Source organism: Drosophila subpulchrella, chromosome 3L, assembly GCF_014743375.2.
Source record: "Drosophila subpulchrella strain 33 F10 #4 breed RU33 chromosome 3L, RU_Dsub_v1.1 Primary Assembly, whole genome shotgun sequence".
Classification (NCBI taxonomy): domain Eukaryota; kingdom Metazoa; phylum Arthropoda; class Insecta; order Diptera; family Drosophilidae; genus Drosophila; species Drosophila subpulchrella.
Window position 1 is genome coordinate 13,197,143 of NC_050612.1, and position 23,522 is coordinate 13,220,664.

General features: G+C 39.2%; 4 protein-coding genes across 7 annotated transcripts in view; 3 read left to right on the forward strand and 1 right to left on the reverse strand.

Moving 5' to 3' along the window:
- LOC119552766 (LIM and SH3 domain protein Lasp) overlaps positions 1-16,529 on the forward strand; it is a 33,038-nt gene extending 16,509 nt beyond the window's left edge. Inside the window, exons 2-7 of one of the 4 annotated variants that reach the window (XM_037862571.1) lie at positions 3,997-4,091; positions 12,949-13,081; positions 13,655-13,790; positions 14,672-15,865; positions 16,010-16,245; positions 16,312-16,529. In XM_037862571.1, the coding sequence (XP_037718499.1) occupies positions 3,997-4,091; positions 12,949-13,081; positions 13,655-13,790; positions 14,672-15,865; positions 16,010-16,245; positions 16,312-16,491 (1,974 nt within the window). In that variant the 3' untranslated portion in view covers positions 16,492-16,529. The remainder of the gene's footprint in view (positions 1-3,996; positions 4,092-12,948; positions 13,082-13,654; positions 13,791-14,671; positions 15,866-16,009; positions 16,246-16,311) is intronic. The other 3 variants (XM_037862572.1, XM_037862573.1, XM_037862574.1) reach the window with 3 other exon arrangements.
- On the forward strand, positions 16,469-18,244 carry LOC119552770 (pre-mRNA-splicing regulator female-lethal(2)D). Its single transcript, XM_037862577.1, has one exon. It carries the CDS (start codon positions 16,498-16,500, stop codon positions 16,882-16,884), a length of 387 nt encoding a protein of 128 aa, XP_037718505.1. The 5' UTR covers positions 16,469-16,497; the 3' UTR covers positions 16,885-18,244.
- Positions 18,245-18,248: 4 nt separating this feature from the next.
- LOC119552767 (coiled-coil domain-containing protein 13) lies at positions 18,249-21,013 on the reverse strand. Its single transcript, XM_037862575.1, has 3 exons — positions 19,459-21,013; positions 18,679-19,052; positions 18,249-18,610 (listed from the first exon to the last, which is right to left on the reverse strand). The coding sequence occupies exons 1-3, from the start codon at positions 20,842-20,844 to the stop codon at positions 18,403-18,405; spliced, it is 1,968 nt and encodes a 655-aa protein (XP_037718503.1). The 5' UTR covers positions 20,845-21,013; the 3' UTR covers positions 18,249-18,402.
- A 561-nt stretch (positions 21,014-21,574) lies between these two features.
- LOC119553350 (coatomer subunit zeta-1) lies at positions 21,575-23,522 on the forward strand. Its single transcript, XM_037863688.1, has 4 exons — positions 21,575-21,668; positions 21,726-22,093; positions 22,654-22,744; positions 23,344-23,522. The coding sequence occupies exons 1-4, from the start codon at positions 21,651-21,653 to the stop codon at positions 23,389-23,391; spliced, it is 525 nt and encodes a 174-aa protein (XP_037719616.1). The 5' UTR covers positions 21,575-21,650; the 3' UTR covers positions 23,392-23,522.

Below are 23,522 nucleotides of genomic sequence, written 5' to 3' on the forward strand. Positions count from 1 at the left end.
GGAAAATTATTCTCCTTGTGGACAATGTAAAAATTGAAATAGGATTTTACCGACTCAACTTCAAATGACATTTACAAAAGATTTAAGGCGTTTAAATTTGGGCAATAACAAAAGGTGTTGAATTAAAAAATAAAAAGAAAATGAGGTATTAAAAGACGAGTTTCATACGACTGAAATCTTTTCTTTTCAGCCGAAATCAGTGAAACCTTTTACATATCACCCAAATTTAACATATCTGTTCCCATTTCCAAGTGCTCCACTTTCGGTTCCTCATGCAAATTTAAAGAAATCACTTTGACACTTCGAGTCTGGTTTGTTTTTTCTCTGTTACATTTATAAATAGATTTTTTTTAACCAAATTTTTTTCTGTTTCTGCGGTTTGTGTTGTTGGTGCTGCTCATTGCCCTCATTTGTCATTCGTTGGCTTTGGCTTGCCGTGGTGGTAATACGAGATTTTCCTACCATTTCGTGGCTCATGCCAATTGTTTTTATCGCCACTTGGGTCGAAAAACGTTGAAAGCGTGCAAATTCGAATGCAAATTTAACACCTCGTCGTGGTTGACAGAAAACAACCCAGCAGCAATAAAGCCAAAACAATGCAAAGCAACCCAAGAGGAAACGTTTAACTTTTGAAAATTGAGCCGCAAATTGAAAATCAAGACGAGGAGCGAGCAAAAGTGAAAAAGTGGGTTAAGGCGGGCATAGAAAATTGAAATTGAAATTGAATGCAGTTGACGGGGGAGACGTACCCAGTTGACCACCAGACGATTACCTCACCACATGCATTTAAATATATTTCCACATATGTGTGCATTGCACATCCAGATTCACATGGGCACTCCTACAACAACTCGAAAAATAAAGAAACCAAGAGACTTGACAGCTTTTCGTTGCGAAAGTGAAACTGAAATTGCGATTTTCATGCTGTCAAGCAGCTTCAAAGACCATGGAAACAATAATCCTACTACTTTCAGAATGGAAACAAAAAACTCCATTTCTAGTTTTTTTTTAATTCTCTAATAATCTACATCCAAATATATTTCAGAATGGTAATTTCTAATAATCTTCATTAAAATATACCTATAATGCGAGGGTTAGCATTTTGACGCATTTTCATGTTCGATTTTTTCAGTATTACCAATGGGTTTCAGAATAGAAACATAAAACTGAACTTTCAGATTCCATAACTTGGGTAGTTTTATTACGATTCAAAAGTGTGATACCTCAATGAGTTCGTATTTGAATTTTCTAATATTACATTTAAATACACCTTTTATGCGAGGGTCTAAATTTTGACGCATTTTCATTTTCCATTTTTTCAGTATTACCAATGGGTTTCAGAATGGAAACCCAAAACTGAACTTCTAGATTCCATAACTTGAGTAGTTTTGTTCCGATTTGAAATAGTGATACCTCAATGAGCTTATGTTTGAATTCTCTAATCACCTAAATTCAAATATATCAATTAAACAAGGGTCAAAATTTTGGCCCATTTTCATGTTAGATTTTTTCGTAATTTCAAAACCTTTCAAATGTTTGAATATAGTGTTAAAATCTTTCCGACCACTGTTAAAAAAGTTTATTAAACACGTACGAAGTCGCTGAGGGGAAAGCTTGTTTAAATTTATATGATTATTAATAAAACTTGTTTACAAATAATGCACAGGGATTTAATTTTGTTTGCCTATCGGATTTATTTATTAATAAATTTAATTTAATAAATCGAGGCATTCATTCACCAGCGATACGAAAATCTTATCTTATCTTTAACATTTACCAATAATAAAATTGTATAGTAGTTAGTAGTATAACGAAAGTGTTTCCTGTTAAACAGGAAAGAGTTTTTTATGGTTTTATGGATGTTGTTATGGAGGATGTTACATTTAAGTTTAAACAATAAATGACGCCATGTGTTTTGAGACATATTTTGATACCTAACACAAAATAGTCTACATAATTCGAAAGTCTCAACTTGAGGCCATTATTCAGTGAATGCAACGGTAGTTCAATTAGCCATATATTTAAACTCTGCCCCTTTTACGCATGCGCCCTGAGCTGGAAAGTCATTTGCTTAAGCCCAGATCCGAAGTCAGGTCACAAAAGAAAAATCCGATGATTTATTCCGGTTTCAGTTCAGTGGGGTCAAAGATTGTTTCGCTTTCAGCTTTTCTCTTCGGGCCATGGAATGTGGTAAACTTACATCTTTCGTTTTTATTTAACATATTTTTCATTTTATTTTGTGTTTGTGTCCATCAAACAATTAACTATCGTGGTTTTTTTTTTGTTTCTACACTTTTAATTGTAGTTTAAACGGGTTTTTGTTTTGTTTTTGCCAGCTTCCAGTGGCAGACAGCGTTGAAAACCAATTAGGAGATATTTTGTACTCCCATCTGGCGTCTCTTTCGGCGAATGTATGCCCCTCTCTTTCGACTGCTAATCCGCAGACAAGTTAATCGTTTGTTGACCTCCACGTCAAGGATGCCGAGGTGAAAGGAGGGGGCTGGGAAGGGGATGTGTTTGTGGGGCTCCATTGCGGTTTTGAGATTTTTTCCTCTTTCGGAAAATTTGCATAACGCGTTGCAGGCAAACAACTCACAAACAACAAAAAAAAAAAAAGGAAAAGAAAAGAAAAATACTACAGACACCCAGAGTCGAAGTCGAGCTATCAAACCAAGTTCTCCATCACAAGTTCTTTCTCTGGTCGTTGTGAAGTTTTGTATCCGAGTATCTGTGAGATGCAAGTTCTTCTCTACTTCATATGCCAAGTCACCACAAATCACGCAACATTTTCAAAGTCTGTTTGTCTGGCTCTCATCTGTCTGCCTTGGCCAAGCTTATCTAACCAGTTATCTTAACTGAACGGTACTAACTAAGATACCTACTTACTCTTCGCCTTCATCGCGGAGTTAAGTTTGGACCTTGTGATACGCGGAAACTTCGAGAAGAGAGATGTACTATCTGCGGAATTCTTGGTGATATTTAAAAATGCGGTTCTCCTATACTTTTCTTTCTAAGTAATACTTTTAAACTAAGGTTTATTTTTGGGTTTTGTATACTAAGGTATCTCTAGGGAGGTTTAATTTTAAATGATCTGTACACATTGGGGATTTTTTTTTGTAATTACCTGGATGCTGCATTTAAGTAAGAGAAATAAACTATAAACAGGCAAAATTCTGAATTGAAATTGTTCTTGAAAATAGAACGACATTTTAAAGTTGAAAATGTTTTCATTTTGCTCGAATCAAGTTGAATTGGCGGTACTTACATAGTATATCTCGACAAATAAATTATTAGATTAACTTGACTTTAACATTTTCTCTCGTTCTTATATTACGAACATTGCTACCAAAAAGTAAGAACGAATGTTCTCAACTCAAGAGCTATGTACTTGAATATTTCTCTCTGTATGAAATAAAAATCAACAGCATCTTATTTTTAAAATTAGATTTCGATCCGTACCAAAACACAAGAAAGGGGTTTAAAATTCTTTTAAAATCTTCTAATAAATGGCAGAAAAATAAGTGCAATCGATACAAAAAGGTTTTTACTTTAAAAGCGTTTTTTTTTTTTTTTTTTGCTATTTCAATGAACATACTATAATGAACTGTTCCAATTCTGCATTAGATTAAAACCGAGTAGTTCTTTAGCTGCATCTTTTTGGTTCATAAAAATTTGTTATATGTGCTTTCTCACTGCTTTCCGTTAGTCTTCCAATTAATTTTTTGGAGAAAATATATACGCATAAATTTCTAGTTAACGGAACGGCAAGAAAAACCTTTGAGAGCGCTTCTTATGCTTGGCTTGGCTTGGTTTTGGCCCAGAGTTTTCAGTTGCACTGCGCCAATTTGGCTAACAAGCAACAAAGAGCAAAAGCAGCAGCAGCACCACCACCACCAGAAACAACAAATAGCAATAATAATATTGCATTCTCGACAATTTCTCTGATTCCACCGTTTGTAATTCAACGTTTTTTCCCCCTTCTTTCTTTCGTTTCAGACATGGCACAAAACGTGTTTCAAATGCACAGAATGCGGCATGACGCTCAATATGAAAACCTACAAGGGCTATAACAAAATGCCCTACTGCGAGGCGTAAGTTTAACCAAGTTTTTACCACCCCCTTAGCCGTAGACCATCCCATACCATACCATACCATCCCATACTATCCTATCATTTGGGATCCTACAAACAAAGTTGTGGCACACTGTGGGGGCAATCACGTTAAGGCTTATCGTCGCACCCACTCTGGAAATCGGAATGCGATGGAGGATGGTCAACCTTGATTTGCCCCACTCACCTGGCAATCTTCATTAGCGTCGTTTATCTAATCGCTCCAGGGAGATAGCAGAAGTGGAAGTAGTGTAGTACGTACCCCCTTCACCGAAGATAACGCTTTAATTCACTGGAAAAATGGCAATGTGGGGGTGAACAAAAAGTGCAGCAGCTGGTTAGGGAAAAGTCCGGGCGGGATAAGGAATGTGCAGAATGGATGCAGAATGCGGAAATGCAGTTGCACTGGGAGTGGGACGTGGGACACACAGTGTTACCCACTCCAGTTCACCCGGTGAACTAGTTAATTGTTCGTTTGATAACAGCAGCTGCTCCTAATGGGGGTTAGATTTAATGGCTGCAGTGGAATTTTTCACATTCCAGCAGTTGGATTAGCCTTTGGGCGAAATTATGATTGAATTTTATTTAATTTAATTTCATATTTTTTGTCAGTCTTTTGATTTTGAATGGTATTTAGCTGGGATTTATATTTAAAACGGTGACAGCAGTGGTATTTTTCTGATGGGACTTTATTTTATGAGATTTGTATTGATTGCCAGCGGCTTAACTAGATTTTCATGTTGGTATATTTAAATTGTATACAGGTTTATTTAAAAATGCCTTTGCAATGTACAAACTTTGCGGTTAATTTTCCAATTCGTACTAAAAACAGTAATGTATTAATTGGATAGCCTTTATAGGAAAGGGAAAACTGGAAATACCTCCTTAAAAAGGTGGGTTTGCATTGTATCACCACTTAATGTAAAATTGGCAGGGGTAAAGTTTTTGTCTTTGGGAACGTATTCTGTTATAATTTTTAATATTAAGAAAATTATTATTTATAGTTAGGACGTTTTTTAAAGGGTAAACTCTTTTTGCCGTCTTCAGTCAACTAAGATAATTTATAAATTATTTTAACGAAACTTAAAACAATTATTTAAGAAAAAACATTTTTTAAGAGCAAGTTTTAGCTCTCAAAGTTCAGGATAGATGAGTCCCTAAAACTTGATCTAAAGAAGTTTTTTTTTTATAATATATGTTCTTTTATTGTAGTTTAGGCTTTGGGAACTCATCTATCCTGAACGTTGAGAACTAGTTTTCCTTTTGGGAAATCAGGTGATCAACTTGGCCACTGTTTCGCACACACAGAGGTTTTCCTGTTTCCTGCTGAGCTGTTTAACTCGCGAATCGCATGGGAAAGAATCTGTGTCATATGGGGGCGTTTTCAGTTTCATTCCCCCTATCGTGGGGGCACCCAGAGCCCCCTTTTCCCCTGCCTAACTCCAAACGCCACCCCTGTCTCCGCTTTCTGCTGTCATGTTCATTGTTGTAGACAATGTCACACACATTGGACTGGGTAAGCGGACAAGAGAGCAAGTGTTTTGCTTTGTACTGTGGCCAACACCAAACTAACTCCGCTGCTCCTTTGCCCAATTTTTGTTTGCTGCAGTGCGTGGCTGCATTTGCTGGCCTTGAGCCAAAAGGCAGGGGCGCAGTGAACGGGGGGAGGGATCGGATCGTCCCCATTTTTGGGTTCTACTACTACTACTACTAGTACTTGTACATTTTGTCCTGCGACTGCTGCTCTAATGCAGATTTATTGTGGATGCCACCGCTGCGGGAATAAAAATTCCATGCGGATTGAGTTATGCGTCCGTTAGCTCCATTGCGCAGTGCCCCCTCTCACGATTTTCCAGGCGAAAACTGTGCTGTCTGGTTTGCTATGGTATGGTATGGTATGGTATCGTATCACATGTCCCGTTTGCTTTGTGCGAATTTCCACTGATGTCATCGCCTGCATAAATTGTAAAATGGATTCAGCAATGTGGCCTAACCAGCAAAGTGGTAGCGCGCGGTTACGCCCCGTTTTCCGCTGCCGGCACTTTCACTGCATTTCCTCGAGCCATTTGCACCTATCCGGCAAATGCTGCTCCCCGATTACGTGACGCCACGTTCGGGAATCCGGAGCCTCTTTTTCCCCGTCTTCGAACTAGATTTTTATGCCGGGGTACTTGCCGTGCTGAAGGGGTATATGCAATTCTCCTTGGAATTGAATTCAATTCTGATTGAGATAGGTATCCGTATTCAATTTATTTACTCCCTATTTCTCACATTGTATGTGCTAAAAGTATCTTAATATTATAGGTATCTAAAATGTTTTAATAGAGATCGTTAATGTTCTAAAAACAATCCCGATATCAATGAATGGCCTACCAATCAAAGAATTAAAAGTAATCAATCCCCAAACTATCGAATCAATCTATAAAATCTATAATGAAAATTTCGAATCTCTTTCAAGAACAAAATCATCTTAAAAATATTGATTCATTTTATCGAATCTTTTATCTTTTACGATATCGATTAATGTCGAATATCGATAATCAATTAGTCTTCAAAGTATTTCCATCTATCATATCTATTATATATATCGAATATCGAATCTTTTTCAAAAATATAAAATCATCTTAAAAATTTCGAATAATTAGATGGAATCTATTTTGTTATAAGTTATCGAATACTTTTCAAAAACAGAATCATCTATAAAGATTTATTGAATCTTATATAAAAATATGGAATCCTTTTAAAAAACAGATAATCATCATACAAAATATTCAATATATATATAAATCATTCTCAAAAGACAGTCCCTTTTCAAATTAAAATATCATCACTGTCACGATTTCAAAATGAACAGGGTATTTTGGTGTGCAAAAAGAAACCAAACTTTGGCTTTCTTACATTTTACAACTGCGGCGACTTCAACTTCCACTTTTTGGTTTGCATTTTATAATTGCTTGAGAAGTTTCGCCTTCCTGACTATTCTTCGGGGCCTTCTGTTCAGTTCCGTCTGCAGACAAAAGATAGTTTCCCATCCAGTTACGGGTCAAAAACAAAGTTTTCATAGAGCCGCTTTCTTGGGCCGAGAGGTCAGTCGCCCAGTGGGGATAACACGATTGCAATAAATTATGAAGTTCATTCGCAGGATAAATGAGGGAAACGTGCAATTAAAGTTGGGCCACATATGAAGCTGAAGTGCTGAAGACAACTGATTGTTAATTGGATTTTGAGGGCCATGGAAGTTATGGTCTGAAAAGGAAGGAAATGTTCAAAATGGGGGGAGTACTTGAAGATGGATGGGTAGCATTTAGTTTTGGATAATACAGTTTAGACTGGCTTGGAATAATATGAGGCGTTAATATATAATCAAGGATTTATCACTAATATATTAGCAAATTATATTTATGTTAACTTAAGGGAATTCAGCTCTTAAAATTCCAAATGCCTTTGATGTAGTTGAGATTTGATGTTTGAGAACTTTATAAAAATAATAGTTTTTTCAAAAAAAGAGATTATAGGCTTTGAATATAAATTAAACAAGCAAACATCCTAATAACAGATCAACAAGTAGGAAAGAAAGGGCAATGCTACTCTAAGATCAAACTAGATTTAGGGAATATTTCATGCTTCCCCCTTTTGTCGGCCTGTCTTATTCAGAAAGGGATAAGTTCGACTTTGCACAGTTTGGAACTTATGGATAAATTTCGTTCCCCAACAAGCGAAACTTTCTCCTCGCCCTAATTGCATCTTGAAGTAGAGCTTCCTGGCCGTTGTCTACCTAAGGCCGAAAGCAGAAGGACATGACAGAACAGGAAAAAGGAGCCGGCTTTGGGCCAGGATATGCCAAAAGTGCACTCACATACATATTATATATGTATCCACATATGTGTGGAGGGGGAACTTCTATTCATACAGTTTTGTATACATTACATTACCAGGCCCCATTTAGTTGGAATTGAACTAGAAAACGAGATGTTTACAATGTCTTGCTCGTTTTTGTGTGCACTATTTTTTTTCGCATTTATTTAGTATTTCATTTCGTTTTCCCTTAGTTGTGTAAAAAAAGAAGTAAAAAGGGGTTTGCGAAACATCTGCCGACCAGAAGTCTGATACATTTGTATATATCATTGGCATTTATTTATTAACATAAAAACCCACTGAACCATGGAACCAAAACCCCGCCCTCTGTGCCACATTTCTTCTTGACTTCTCTCATTTCATTTTGCATCACATTCCCCCCCTTTTTTTTTTTACTTTCGTTTTGAAACGCGGCTTAAATATCCGAACAATACTGGGGGTTTATATGGGGTATCTGTATAAATGTGCATATATCTTCGTCTGATTACTTAAGCCGCCCACAAAAATAGAAAACAAAAGTGACAACAGCGGCAAAAACCTTTTCAATTACCCAAAAAATAGTTGGGTCAGCAGACTCGACCGACTGAGAGATGGGGCATTGTCTCATTTTTCCACTATTTTATGCTAAATACAAATACATTTTTGTGGGTCGCTTGTTTAGCTACCGAAATGAGCTGGGAGTGGTGTCAACAATTACCCGGGGGAGCACCTTTCCTATCCGTCTTTTGAATATGAATTTTTAAAAGCTTTAAACACGCGATGGGGTTTTACACACTCACTGACTGACTCACTCACCTCCCTTTCGCTGTCTGTTGTGAATGGATTTTCGAACTTTTATGCTCACTTTGATTGACTGCAACGGATTATGAATACCGATGATGACGTTGATGGGCCAATGCCAAAAACTTTGGGGGCTTATAGCATTCATAAGAGAGAGAGGGGATAATCGTGTTGGTCGGACAAGCATTTAATTTCAATTTTAACGCTTTTGCAAATTATGTGTGAACTGATTTCTCTTTCAGTTATGCAATTTCAGCCAGTGAATTAAGGAAATTATTTCATAATGAGAAAATGATTTAAAGCATTCAGAGCATTGGCTTCACAGATTTTTCTGTGAGCTTAAAAATTAATAACACATTGAAAAGGCTTCTAATTTTAGTCACAACTTTTCTTTCACATGTTTTGGGCATTTTAATTTAATACTGATTTAAAATAAATTAGATTTCTGGAGTTTCTGCAAGTTAATTGGTAAAAAAGACAGTTGTCAGTAAAGATTTTAAAAGACAAATAAAATTTCAACTTTAACAACTAATATATATAAAAACATTGCCTGTTTATAGCCTAAAGAAACTGATAATGTAATCCTTTATTGTAAAAGAATAGACCTTAACATTTTAGAAATGAGATAGTAGACTATATCACACAACTTTAAGAAGGACAACAATATTCTATGAGTAATCAAAAACTATATTTAGTTGACAACGCCATTATAAACCTGGTCTTGTGTCAATCCCATCTTATCAGTCATCATAGCCAGTATAAAGTCGTAGGTGCCCCTCCCTTATTTTTTTTTTTTTTTTTAACTTTACATTGATCCATTGCACAACAACAACAAAAACAAAAACCGTCGAACAACAAAAGACTGTCATGGTAACTCAACACCAATCGTCGTCACCGCTTGTTCCAAATGGAAAAAAAATTAAAAAACAAAGAGATAGGAGTAAAAACAAAAAAACAAGAGTGGAAAACCAGAGAAATATGTTGACATCCAATGAATGTCCGAACCGTTTTTCTCGTTTATGTACTGGGCTGGTTTTTGGGTGGATTGTGCATGGATCGGATGATGTGGAGGCCCACTATACCACACGATGTAGTCCAGTTTGATGGCCAGGAATCCAGATCTCCTTCCTTCCATCAAAAGCAATTTGTGTGGGAAATCATTAGCGGCAGTGGAAAAAGAATATTATTCGATTGACTAGTAAATACCCTTTTAAAAGGAAAATTACTTTAAAATAAAAGAATATTCAAGAAATAATACCTAAAAATATTAATTTATCTTAAAGAATATTTAATATTAAACGATATTCAAAAGTTTATTATAAAACACAACCATATTATAATATGTATATTTAATTGCATAGCCAATATACGCTTTTTTTTAAAGGATATTTCAGCACTATTTTATTTAGTAGCTGTAGAAGAAAATGTGGAGAAATTTATGGGCAACAAAACTGTTGTTGGTTGCTCTGCCTTTCCGTTGCTAGTGTTGTTGCTGTGTATTGTTTACAAATAAATTAAAATTCTTTGATAATAAAAAAAGAAAGCACAAAAAAGGAACAACAATTGCATCATACACATGCATTGTTGCTGCTGGCTTGGCAGCTACTGTTGCTGACGTGCATGTTGCTGTTGTTGCTGCTGTCGCTGCTGCTGCTGTTGTTGCTGCTGCTGTTGTGTTGTTGCTGCTGATCTATTGGGAACGTGCTGAGACATCCGCTGGTGGTGGCCGCTCGCCAATGTCGCCTCCGGGCGCTTAAGCATTGTTATGTCATCATTACCAGCAACCAACAACTAGCAGCCAGCAACCGGCAACAGTAGCAACCAGCAACCAGCAACATCAACAGCAACAGCAACAGCAGCAATGTGTGCCAGCTACAACAGCAATTTGACCGACCGAACGCAACGGCAATGCAGACGATGCTTTCTGCGGTTCGGGCTTTGTACTTATTTTGCCCCTTGGTACTTAGTTTGCCCCCTCCTCTAGGTTCTACATATCTGTGGCACACACATGCATCGCATATTGAACGATAAAGCAAAGTAAAGCAGAGCTTACAGCGGCAACAACAATACATTATACCTATCCTTGTTGTTGTCATTGTTGCTCCTGGGTATACTCTTTTAAGTGGGGTTCCATTCTTTATCGAAGGTGTTCGTAGAACCCGAAAGATTAAATGTTTATGGAAAGGTAATATCTTTAAGATATATATTTTCCAACTATAATTTGTTTAACAAAATATGTTATATAAGTATTCTACATTTATATGTAGGACATGATTTTTGTTAAATCATTTTGATATAGTTAGTAAAAAATAAAATAGTTGTAAGATGGATAAGATTATGATCCTATGATGATTTATTTTCTCTTTACTGAAATATATCTCCTATTCATTTTGTATCCATCCATAGGCATTGCACTTTTAAACCATCAGTTCCATTTCTATTGTTATTGCAATTTCTAGTTTTAGAAAGATCCATTACAAAGTACAGTAGAGTAAATAGAATTCGTCACCTTAAATTCGGCCTAGACAAAGTCTTGTCGTTTGGAATAGACCTACATGCATCGGTGCTCTCTGAATGATTCTGGGTCTGTTTCTGCTCACACGCTTTGGTCATTAAACGGCCTTGTGCCACTATCAACTATCCAGTATATATACCATTATACCATTATAGCATATACCATATACCATATAATCGTGCCATACCATCCATCTCGGTGGTGGTCACCTCTGTGCGTGTGTGACAGTTTGCATTGTTTTGTCGCTGGTTGGCATTCCACAGTGATTGCAACTTATTTGCAGTGGGAGAACGATGTGAAAACAGTATAACCCCAGACCCTGCCCCTAACCACCTTTCGAAAGTCGGCGCCAGCTGTAGGCGATTAGAACATCGCTAAAAAGCCCATAAATATTCAATAAAGCCAATAGACTTGCATGCAATTGCGTTTACAAAATGATTATATGGCATATGGGTGGCTAATATGGCCGAAAGGGTGAAAGCAGCGGTACGTACCCGCCGTGAGTTTATCAACCTCACGAGTCATCGGGCTGGCTTTGGTTATCAGTTGGGTTGTCCAATCGATCGATCGATTTGCCCCGCTGATGGGTTAAAGTGCCCTGCACATGGCCGCAAACAAAAAGAGTTGGGAATTTATGGAACCTGCCTGTGTGTGTCTGTTCATTATGATTACTTTTGTATAACAGATGCACCATGTTATTCCTTGCTCTGCTGCCAATAATTAAATTGATGTATTAGTCTGTGGGGATGAATCGGGGAAATTGTTCGAAAAAGCTCTACAAAAATACCGATGGTATTGTGTTTTGATTTCATTCTGTGATTTTCCAATCAGTCTTAATAATTTATTTGGGTTATATGTTTATAGGAACCGAAATTAAACACAAACATTGAAAATAATTTATTTAAATATTGATCATCCTCAGTTTGTATAACCAAAAGTTCATTAACTAAAACTAATTAAAACAATTTTAATTAAATTTTTAAATACCAAAGCAGTGGTTAAGCTCTAGCTTAGTTTCTTCACACGTTTAGAACTAAATAGAGTGGCTTTTTGTGGTCTCTGGTTTTAATTCCTCCCATATCTCCCATATTTGGGATTAGTAGTTTCTGGCCAAACCTAAAGTTGCTCCGAAAACTAACGAAAAATTAAAAACTTTTTACCAAGACCCCTTTGATAAATTGCATTCAGCCACAGACAAATCTCTGGCAGTGCATTGCCGTTATTTGCCAGCGGGTAAGTGAAGAAAAGCCAAATCAAACCACAAAAATACACGTAGTTTCTGCTGTTTTGGGGCTGTGTTTTAATTGATAAAAGCCCAGCGAGGTCAGAGGTTTTCACACGAGGCGAAAACATGAAATCAGAGATGGATGTACGTATGTATATATATCGCCTGGAGCAGAATCAGCATCTCTCACTACTCATTCCCCACCCACTCGAGCGGAATTTCCGTGAATCCCAAGTTGCAATGGCCAGCTGGCGTGGAGAATTTTGTGTTTTCAGCGAGAGCTCCGATTGCCACCGGCCATGTTTGAGTATGATGATGAACTTTATCTGCCGTGGCATGCCACAGAATGAGCAACTGCATTTGCAGTTTGCGACTAGCGTTACTCCCCTAACTCGAACTCTAACTCCAGTTATGCTGATCTGATCTATAACCCCTTGTCTTTCCATTTTCCCCCCATTTTGCAGACACATACCGAAGGCCAAGGCAACGGCCATTGCCGATACGCCCGAACTGAAGCGCATAGCGGAGAATACGAAAATCCAGTCGAACGTTAAATACCACGCGGACTTTGAGAAGGCCAAAGGCAAATTTACACAGGTCAGTGGAAGAGTTGGGAGTTAAGATGCACAGGAAGTAAAGTTTGACCACCTTACTATCATTCGATAATATTGATGAGATCAAAACCGAGATTTTTTCTAAAAACAGTAGATGTTTTATATGATATTTACCATAGATTGGGGTTCATTTTATATTGGAAGGAAAAATTCTAATTAGAAAAAATCTCGCAAAAGTATTTAAATAAACTTTTTTGTTCAAGTTTGGTTCGATTTCTCGACGTCATGTTAAACTAAAAATGGATTTTAATCTCAATTTTATAATCGTATTATATGGGAGTTAATCCATACATATTAAAGCCATTTTTGTCCATCAAATTTTTACATAGTTTAAAAAACTCTATAAGATAATATTTTTCTTAGAAAAGTTAAGGACGGTTTTCTCGTCCCCCTGTTGGACTAAATGTAGGTTGAGATAATATTTATCTGCTCAGTTTTGAAAAGGTAATGCATTTGATAGACAACAAGTTTTTGGTAAAGTTTATCTTCCTGTGCGTTGGGGGAGCTACTCCCCCATCTGAATTATGCCTTTACTAATTGGTATATAATCCGACAGGTGGCCGATGACCCGGAAACGCTGCGGATCAAACAGAACACGAAGCACATATCGAATGTGGCATATCACGGCGATCTGGAGAAGAAGGCGGCCATGGAGAAGCAGCGAGGATCCGCCGAGGTTTCCGACAGCAGCAGTGAGTAGCCGCATTGCATTCGACCTCTATCTCTATCTAGTTCCATCTCTGAGACCCCCTCTATAACTACAACCTCTCTATGCTTTCCTCCTCATACTCACTGGTATCAAAGCTTTATTGTTTGTGACCGCTCGTTTGTTTAATAATGGTTAGTTGGTGGTGGGCCGGGCTTACTGTTTGAATTAATTTATTCGATTTTCAATTGACTTAATGTGTTCATAATAGTCTATTGACGTCATTCATTCATGCATGCATTCAAATGGTTTAAAAAAAAATTAAAAAGAATGTTTACAGAGCAGACATTTAAAGTGTTTACTTAATTGATTTTGAATTAAGTAGGAATTTAATTAATTTAAAATAAATAAATTTAGTCAAAATGGCAAAGTTTTGAGTAAAGTTATTAAGAACTTGTAGATGACTTTAGATACAGTGCCTATCGTAGCTTATTCCTTTTACTTTACTTTCACTGTACTTCCACTTTGTAAATATGCATATGTCTGTGTTTGCATATCTGCACACTATTTATCTATAATGTATCTATTTCCATCATCTCCGTCACATCTGTCACATATTGTAATTAATATTGATTATAATGCCGTTTTTTTATGGTTTGTTTTCTTTACTTTTATTTTTTGTTGCGGACCTTGTTTATCATTTGTTGGCATATATCCCCCACATCATCAACAACTGCAACAATAAAATCAACAACATAATTTGTGTGCTTTCTGAACTACCGTTAACCTAACGAAACAAACAACACGAACAACACACTCCACACACAAATTCACACTAACAACAAAAACAACAATTGTGGACAATGTTGTAACTAATCAAATGTCACCTACAAAAAAAAACCCAAAAAATCGAATAACTCGAAAAAGATGAATCGGAATACTTCTCTGAGCAATTGGCAGCTGAACAATTCTCGCAATATGCACCCACAGCCTCACCCATACCGCCAGCAGTGACAACACTACACCAGCAACATCAGCAGCAGCAGCAGCAGCTGCAACAGCAGCAGCAGCAATACCAGCAACATCAGCAGCAACTGCAACAGCAGCAGCAACACCAACACTATCTGCAACAGCAGCAACAGACCCTGCCACCGCCACCCATACAACATCAACAATACAACACAGCGGCCATAACGCCCACATACCAACAACTCCAACAACACCAGCAACACCAGCAACAACAGCAGCAGCAGCAGCAACAGCGAGCACAGCAGCAACTGCACGATCCCTATGCACACTACCAGCAACCGCAGGCACTGCGCCAGCAGCAACAGCAGCAGCTGCTGCAACAGCAAGCCATTAAACAAGCCTCACATCTGTATCCCACAGCAACATCCCAGCAGCAGCAGCAGCATCAGCAACAGCAACAGATGCCGCCACCTCAATCGAATCCGGCGAATCCGCAACAGCAGGCTCTCAACAGCTACAATGAGATGCGTTCGGCCATACTCCAGAATTCCCATCATCCCAGCGGCAATTCCGTGGATCAGTACGACCAGCCGCAGCAGCAGCAGCAGCAACAACATCAGCAGCACAACAGCAACCCCACACTGGTGGCTGCCCCACAGCAGCACCAGCAGCAACAGCAATCGCATCACAGCCTGCTGAACAACAATCCCAGCAACGGCGGCATTTCGCACAGCAACCACAGCAACATCAACAATAATGGACATGGCTCCCAAAGCCAAATGTTGCCGCCACAAATGAGACGCTCGGCGGCCAGTGTCGCCTACGATGGCAACAACAAGCAGCAGCAGCAGCAACAGGTGGCACCAGGAGCAGCCGGACCAGGAGTTGCACCAAATCACCTGCAGCAGTTGTACGCCTCGCCCAATTATGCCGCTGTCACACCTTCGGAGAACTCAATAAACGTTAAGCAGCACGCCAGCAATGGCCATGTGCCAAACCAACAGCAGCAGCAGCAACATGTGGCCGGCGGCAGCAATATCGGGAAGATAGCGGACTACGATCCGCTGACGGATGGGCCAAGGGTGGTGCCCAATGCGGGCAGGTCCAGCACCACTTTGGTCTACAGCTCCGAGCCGCGGGGCATTCAAGGTGGTAAGTTTGCGGGGCCAGGCTAGCTGGTAGTTCGATGTAGTGCGCTCAGCTCGATGTTTCACACTCATCTTGTCCTTGTCCTGAGCTTGAAATCATGTGTGGCAATGCAAAACTAATCCGTCTATTTGTATTCCCTCCAAACAGGCAACAGTGTGTATCCCAAGCGGATTGGTTCCGTTTCTGATATCGATCCGGCCAATGGCATCTATGGTTCGATGAGCGCCGCCGAGCAGGCCCAGCAGCAACAGAAGCACCAGCAGTACTACCAACAGGTGCAGATGATGCAGCAGCAGGAACACCCGCCGCAGCAGCAGCAGATGCGCCAGCAGCCCTCCTACTCCTCCCTGCAGGAGAAGCAGTCGCGGCAAAGCACTGCACTGGTGAGTAAAGCTACTCCAAAGGCAATCTTTCTCTTAATAATTCCCAATTCGTAAATCCTTTTCCAGCGCGTCTATCGGGCCATCTACGACTACGAGGCGCAGGACGTCGACGAGGTCAGCTTCCGCGAGGGCGACGTCATCTTCGAGGTGGAGTCCATCGATTCCGGCTGGATGACCGGGCGGGTGGAGCGCACCGGCAAGACCGGCATGCTGCCCGCCAACTATGTGGAGCAGGCGGTTATATAATAGGGAATGTTCTACTACTGCTGCTGTCGCCAGCAGTTTGTGGTGATCCTCGTCTGCCTGCTCTACATCCTGCTCGTGCTCGCCTTCTTTGTGAATGTCTTTATCGCGGATCGCAACATGCACGCGAATCTGATGATGAGGAACGGCCGGCACGGCCTTCATGGCGGAGGCGGTGGGGGAGTCGGTGTTCCTCCGCCGGCGGGCATGCATCCGGGTCACCACAATCCGTACGACATGCATGGCTACAACCACTACAGCAACTACCATCCGCAAGTGGATCCCAAGCAGCAGCAGCAGGAGATGGCCAAGAAGACGCCGCAGCAGCAGGCCGAGCAGGACATTTACTACTATTTCAATCACGTATTCAGGCGGCGACGACGACGACGACGATAATGTGGGGGTCACTCACCCCAAAAAACAACACCCCAAAATCTTTAAATCTTTAGTGCATTAACTTATATACATCCACTACATACATAGATATATAAATACTATATATAGCAAAGCAGCGGATTATATGTAAAAAGGGAAATTAATTTTAAAATTAATAGTAATCCTAAATCCAACCAAGAACCAACAATCCGATATCCATCTTACTAAATAAACAAAGCCACAGCAGAGTTACGAGAAATCCAGAACAGAGTCGTATGTGTTTCAGCTATGAATCGGACGATATATGACGTTGTATCATATATCTGCCACGATTCCAATACGAAATTGATCGACCAAGCTAACCCAGCCAAGTATGCATTTATCTACAGCCCTTAAACGAATAAAATTTATACAGATATTTATTGAAGAATATACAAAAACGTTAATCAGCTAATCGTGCGCAGTAGCCAGCCTATCATATACAAATACGAATATCTATAGAAAACTCTTCTAGCTAAAATGCTTCAGCATACCAAGTTATGGATAGCCGGACTCCAAGGCAAACGTTTTCTAATTTAATTAGAAACTCTCAAAATAATACTTACGGGGCAATAGCGGACCCAAAATTTCCCCCTCAAAGTTTTCTTAGGCTTTCTGAAAGCGTTTTGCATTAGCCTATCCAGATTCAGATCGATCTGAATCGGATTATTTATCCCTACAATTTTGTCAATTTATCAGTGTAAAAGAGGAGAGCAAAGGAGATATTGTTCTTGTTCTTGTTTCTGGGGGAAATTAATGTTTTTAATATATATATTTTTTTGTTAAGAGAATAATAATTATATTGTTTGTTTCTAGTGTTAAATTGATGAAGAGAATAAGGCGATATTGTTTCGTTTCACAAAAGAAATCCTTGAAAGTGCCTTTAATTTGCTAAAACGTGTTTTTTAGATAAAACCAATTTACTAGGCTTATCAGTAATGCATTACAGAATCAATAAAATATACCAATAATGTAACTTATACATCTTCATAACATATGAAAGCAATGAAGAACGAATTTCAAACGCAAGTAACGAAACAATTTACAAATGGCAACTAATAATAGTTTAATATGTGATTGGAGGAATGTTTTTCTATGGCAAGTCAAGCTATATAATGTATTATTAACTTAACTTACACCACACTCACACACATACATAGCTATAAACAGCAATTAATAACAATTATATAGGCATAATGCAATTTGAAATGCTTCGAGTGAAAAAATTCACCTAACAAATACATAAATTAATCTAATCTTATCCTGAAATAGAAGCAGCGCCAAAGGCTTCGTTTTGTGAACGTGTTACAAATAAAATAAAACATTTATGAAAATTAAAAAACCTCTTTTTTTCAATTTTTGCGATCTATTCTTTGTAATGCCATTAAAGTTTATAATGGTTACGCTTCTAATAGTGGCTTGAACATTTGTCGAGTTTTTCGCATTGGAAAGAACATAAAAATTAATCAAAATACAAATTTACATATTTTCCCATCCTAATTACTGGATGGTGATATCGCTGGAGGTTGGCTCAGTACTTTTGCTGACAAGAGTGCCTCCTTCGCGGGCACCAATTATGGTGTCCAGGATTATGGTCTTGGAGTTGTTCATGGTCTCCTCGAAGAACTTGGCATCGGCGTGCTTCTCCTCGGTGATATATTCCAGCTTCTCTGTCAGCATGGTGATCTTTTCCTTAGCCAACTCCAGCCTGCAATACAATATAATATTAATTTGGATAGTATAGTTTCGTGTATGGTATATCATTAAGAAACTTACTGATTCTTGAGATCCTCTATTCTGGGCTCAGGCTGTCCTGCCGAGTTCAGAGTTGTGGTGGACTGGAACTGGGACTGATTCTCGAAACAGAAGGAACCAATCGATCCGTTAAGAGAAGTACGACTCAGCGAACTGGCATAGTCGGCCATTCGCTGGGTGCGCTTCTTCTTGTCGGACTGCACATCGAGCTCCTTCTCCAGGTCCCTAATCTTCACCTCCAAACGGCTGATGCGGGCCTTTAGCTTTCCCATCTGCTCATGGGCGGCCTCGTTCTTGGTTCGCTCCGCCTCCAGACGTTCTCCCAGGGTTTTGGTCAGCAGCATTAGTTGGTTCTTCTCCACCTCGAGGGCATCCAGGATGCCCACAAATTCTTCCTGGAAGAATAACAAGGGATTGTTAGTCTAATGTGTTTATAATAATAATTTTAGGTACTATTTGTTAGTGAAGCAAAATATATTTTCTTAATAGATATGATTGGATTTAAAGTCTTCAGAAGAATAAATACAATTGTTTAGAAAGCACTATAATAAGGTATAATATTTTAAAAGCTTCTTATGTGTAATATCTAATAAGATAAGATACAAAATCATTATAATTACAGTTCAATTATAATACTCTTTACAATAGTTGAATTGTAGTTTGACTTGTCAAGTTATAAAATAAAGGTTTCTATAGTTAACTTTCTTTCTCACTTAAAGCTATCTACTTTAAAAAATATATAATAATTCTTATAACTATAAATTCGTATTCTAATAGGATTACCCTTTAGTATAGCCTTACCTTTCGAAACTCGCGACAGGAGAAGAGGAATCCTCCGGAGAGGGCGCGCAGGTCCATCTGCAGTTTCTTGATCATGTCCTGCAGACTGGCCATGGCCACATCCTTCTGCTTGACCACCGACTGCAGCTCCAGATGCATACCACTCAGCTCCTCCATTTGGCGCCTCGAGAGATCCCGCTCCTCTGTAACCCGGATGAGTTCGCCGCGCATGTCGTCCAAACGGCTCTCGTACTGAATCCGCTGGCGGTTCAGTTTGTCGTTCATGGTATTGATATTGACGCCATTGAAGTCGGTCTGCTCCTCCAGCTCGTTGGAGCGCATCTTGTACTTGGTCATGTCCTCGTTCAGGGTCTTGTTCCTCACCTTCAAGGCGAGCGTCTTGCCGCGCTGCTCCTCCAGTTGGGCTTGCAGGCTGATGATCTCCTTTTCCAGAGATTCCACCTTGGCTCGGTGGAGAATCTCACTCTTTCGTACGCCCGGAGTGAAGCGATCAAAGCTGGCTCCACCATCGCCTCCACCCAATCTCTCCGAGCTGGCATGATGGGATCGGCAACTTCCGTTCACCAAATCTAAATTGGAGCCCAAGGGAACTGGGGCATATTCGGCGCGATCTGCAACCCTGTCCTCATAGGACTCCAGCCGTGCCTTGAGCTCCTGCACCTTTTGGGTGAGCGTGATGATCTGCTGGGCACGACCACGCCAATTGGCCTGATTGAGATTATTGGCCAGGATGTTGATGTTGACGCTCTCGCCGATCTCGTGCTGCAGGCATTTTTGGGCCAGTTTCAGTTGGGTCTGCAACTCGGTGTTCTTGTTGCGGGTTTCGAACAGCTTCTGCTGCATACTATTGATCTTGGCCTGGAGATCTTCGGCGGAGCATCCCTTCTTCAGCACCTCCTGATTGTGTTGATTCTTCTCCTCGTGGGCGCGTAGATCCTTTTCCAATTTCTCGATGTGGGCATCCTTTTTGGCCAGCCGATTCTTTGCCTGCTCCAATTCAGCGCGCACCTGGCGGTTCTTCTTACTCAACTCCAGAATCTTAGTGCTGGCTATGGATGAGTTGGAGCGCAGTTCATCTATGGGCACCGAGTTGAGTACGTCATTCAGCGAATCTACGGATTTCTTCAAGTCGAAAATCTCTTGATTCTTCTCCTGAATGGATTGGGCTAGGGATTGTTTCTCCTGCTCGCATTCGTTAAGCTTTCTGCGCAGCTTTTTGGCCTCCGGCTTTGGTGGCTTTGACTTTACCGCCGTGGTGGCCACCACCACATGGGCGGCGGCCATGGCTTCATGGTCATGCCGGCGACGTGAGGAACGATTGATCTTGGTCAGTCCCAGTCGCTCGTCCTCCGGAATGGCCAAATACTCATCCGGCAGCGTGTCCATCTCGCAATGGCTTCTAATTGTTCACATAAATATATACACAACCGAATCGAAAACAACTTCGTTGGCTGAGCGCAAATAATTTGTACGTGTGTCTGTGGGTGTTACGAAATATTCACAATTTTGGTTGTCGACAGTAGATCCTATGTTCTGGAAATTGTTCCCTCTTTTTGAAACAATCTAAGCAAAGGCAGGTTGTTGGGTCTTTAAAATGAAATGTATGTGTATTTATTCATGCTGCGCTGTTTTAGTACAAAATATTCACAAAAAAACTAAAAAAGAAGAAAGGACTTATTTAAAATTCAAATTTAAAATTTATAACGCTTAATAGCAGAGTTATGTACCATGGACTAAATCTGTAGTGAAGTCTTAAACCTTTTGTCCCCAAGCGATTTGGATATTTACTAGCTATTTTTTTTCTACAATTTTAATTTATTAGTTAACTTTTACAGTGTATCATTACAATTTTTATTATATTATATATTATTATCTTCAATATTAGGGTTATTTAAATGGAAAAAAGAGATTCAAAATTACCAATTATTTTTTAACGCATTTTAAATTAACTAAAATAGAAATAGTTTCGGATAGTACTAAATTTTTTTTTTAATTTTATAAGCTGTGAAGTTAATTTGTTTTTGATTTGAAAATTATTTCGAGATCAAGTAATATATAATCTAGCTATTTTTCTTATTGGACTTGGCTCTTTTTCTCGGGCTGAAAGCTGGCAGCACTGACTTTGTGGTATTTTTTAGCGGTCAAGGTGCGGTCCTACTAAAGTGACGTGTAAGACACGAAAACAAGGAAAGATGGACGGATTTATGATGGTAAATTGCAAAATACACAAATTACTGGCTTAAATTCACAACCAAGATGTGCCGCAGGACATCATCAAGGGCATGTGTATCATGGACAACGACGGGAACCGCATCCTGGCCAAGTACTACGACAAGAACATACTGTCCACGTTGAAGGAGCAGAAGGCCTTCGAAAAGAATCTGTTCAACAAGACGCACCGCTCCAACACGGAGATCATCATGCTGGACGGGCTCACCTGCGTCTACAAGAGCAACGTGGACCTCTTCTTCTACGTGATGGGCAACGCCTACGAGAACGAGCTGATCCTGCTCTCCGTGCTCAACTGCCTCTACGACTCCATCAGCCTGATCCTCAAGAAGAATGTGGAGAAGCGCCTGGTGCTGGAGAACCTGGAGATCATCATGCTGGCCTTCGACGAGATCTGCGACGGAGGGTGGGTATATCCATATATCGCAAGTGATGGGAGGTATCAGATAGAATACTAGGAGCTACTAAGATCCCTTTGCAATAGGTACATCCTAAAGAACCTAAATATCATGTTGTTATTTATCTTAAAAGATGTTATACCTTAATAACAATACGATATTAGATGTTATACCTAAATAACAATACTATATTTAGGTATAACATCTTTTAAGACAGTTAATTCATTCTCAGCCAGTTTTAAGTAAATCCATAATAGCGATGTTTCTCAGATAAATCCCTTTTTTAACATAGGCCAACAAATTTAAAGGAGAAAAATCTACTTAAATATGAAACGAAATGTTTGTTGCATTAGCTTTACCACCTCCGAAGCTAGAAGCTACATTCCTTTAGAAAAGCCTTTTTTATGTTCTTTAAGTAATATTGAAAGTATATAAAAAAGGAGGTGTTTTTCATATTACCAAGGTCAGTTGGTAATAAATGAATAAGTTTAATATCGATACTTCTCCCATCACTCTTCATTTCCTTTCAACCCATTTATATTTGATTTAATCCGTAATATCTCAACAGCATTATCCTGGATGCGGATCCCTCGTCCGTGGTGAAACGCGTCGATCTGCGCAACGATGACATTCCCATTGCCGAACAGACCGTTGCCCAGGTAACTAACACACTAAATGGTCTCTTTTGGTAGCCTACTTAGTAGCTCTCCTTATTGTTGATAACCTAATAATAGGCGTTCGTACTTTGATTTGGTATTGTTTTGTTTCGTACTTTGATTACCTCCAGTCCGATATTTCCTCATTTAGTTGTACCCGCAATATGATCAAATAAGCCTTAAATCTATGAATTTCATGTAATTTATAACTGCAAAGAACGTTTTTAAATTAACTTACATTTATTTATTTTTAAAATTGAATTCTTAAAATTCGAATTATCATATCATTATTTAAAATTAATTGATTTGTAGTAGCTAAACGAACTCTATGTGCTTATAGTATATATTATATAGTCTATAGTAGTTACTCAGAAGGTCTACTTATAGTATAACATGTTCTTTTACTTTGTGTATATCGCTTTCACTTAGTTTTGATTACTTTTTCCCGAATTGTCCCCTTTCATTGTACTCTCTGATTGATCAAATAAATATGTTTAAAAAGTTCTGGAACTTTTCGCTCATTTGATTTGGTTCATTACCTAATTGATCGAAATATCTACTGACTATCTGTATCTATATTCGTGTGTGCTATCTTTTTTTAGGTTCTGCAGTCGGCGCGTGAACAGCTCAAATGGTCCATTCTGAAGTGATGTGATAAGGAGTGGCGGAAGAGAGGGAGCCACTTCCGCACCGTGTTGTCGCAATACATTCGATTCTTCTTTTACCCCCAACTGTTTTCGCCTAGTTGTAAAGCATATTATAATACATACATTTAACTGGA

Coding starts and splice junctions, on each gene's coding strand:
- LOC119552770 (XM_037862577.1), top strand. CDS start 16,498: ATGTTCTACTACTGCTGCTGTCGCCAGCAGTTTGTGGTGATCCTCGTC.
- LOC119552767 (XM_037862575.1), bottom strand. CDS start 20,844: ATGGACACGCTGCCGGATGAGTATTTGGCCATTCCGGAGGACGAGCGA. Junction 19,053..19,458: donor CCTGTCGCGAGTTTCGAAAG/GTAAGGCTATAC, acceptor TTATTCTTCCAG/GAAGAATTTGTGGGCATCCT. Junction 18,611..18,678: donor ATAGAGGATCTCAAGAATCA/GTAAGTTTCTTA, acceptor ATTGTATTGCAG/GCTGGAGTTGGCTAAGGAAA.
- LOC119553350 (XM_037863688.1), top strand. Junction 22,094..22,653: donor GACGAGATCTGCGACGGAGG/GTGGGTATATCC, acceptor ATATCTCAACAG/CATTATCCTGGATGCGGATC. Junction 22,745..23,343: donor CCGAACAGACCGTTGCCCAG/GTAACTAACACA, acceptor ATCTTTTTTTAG/GTTCTGCAGTCGGCGCGTGA.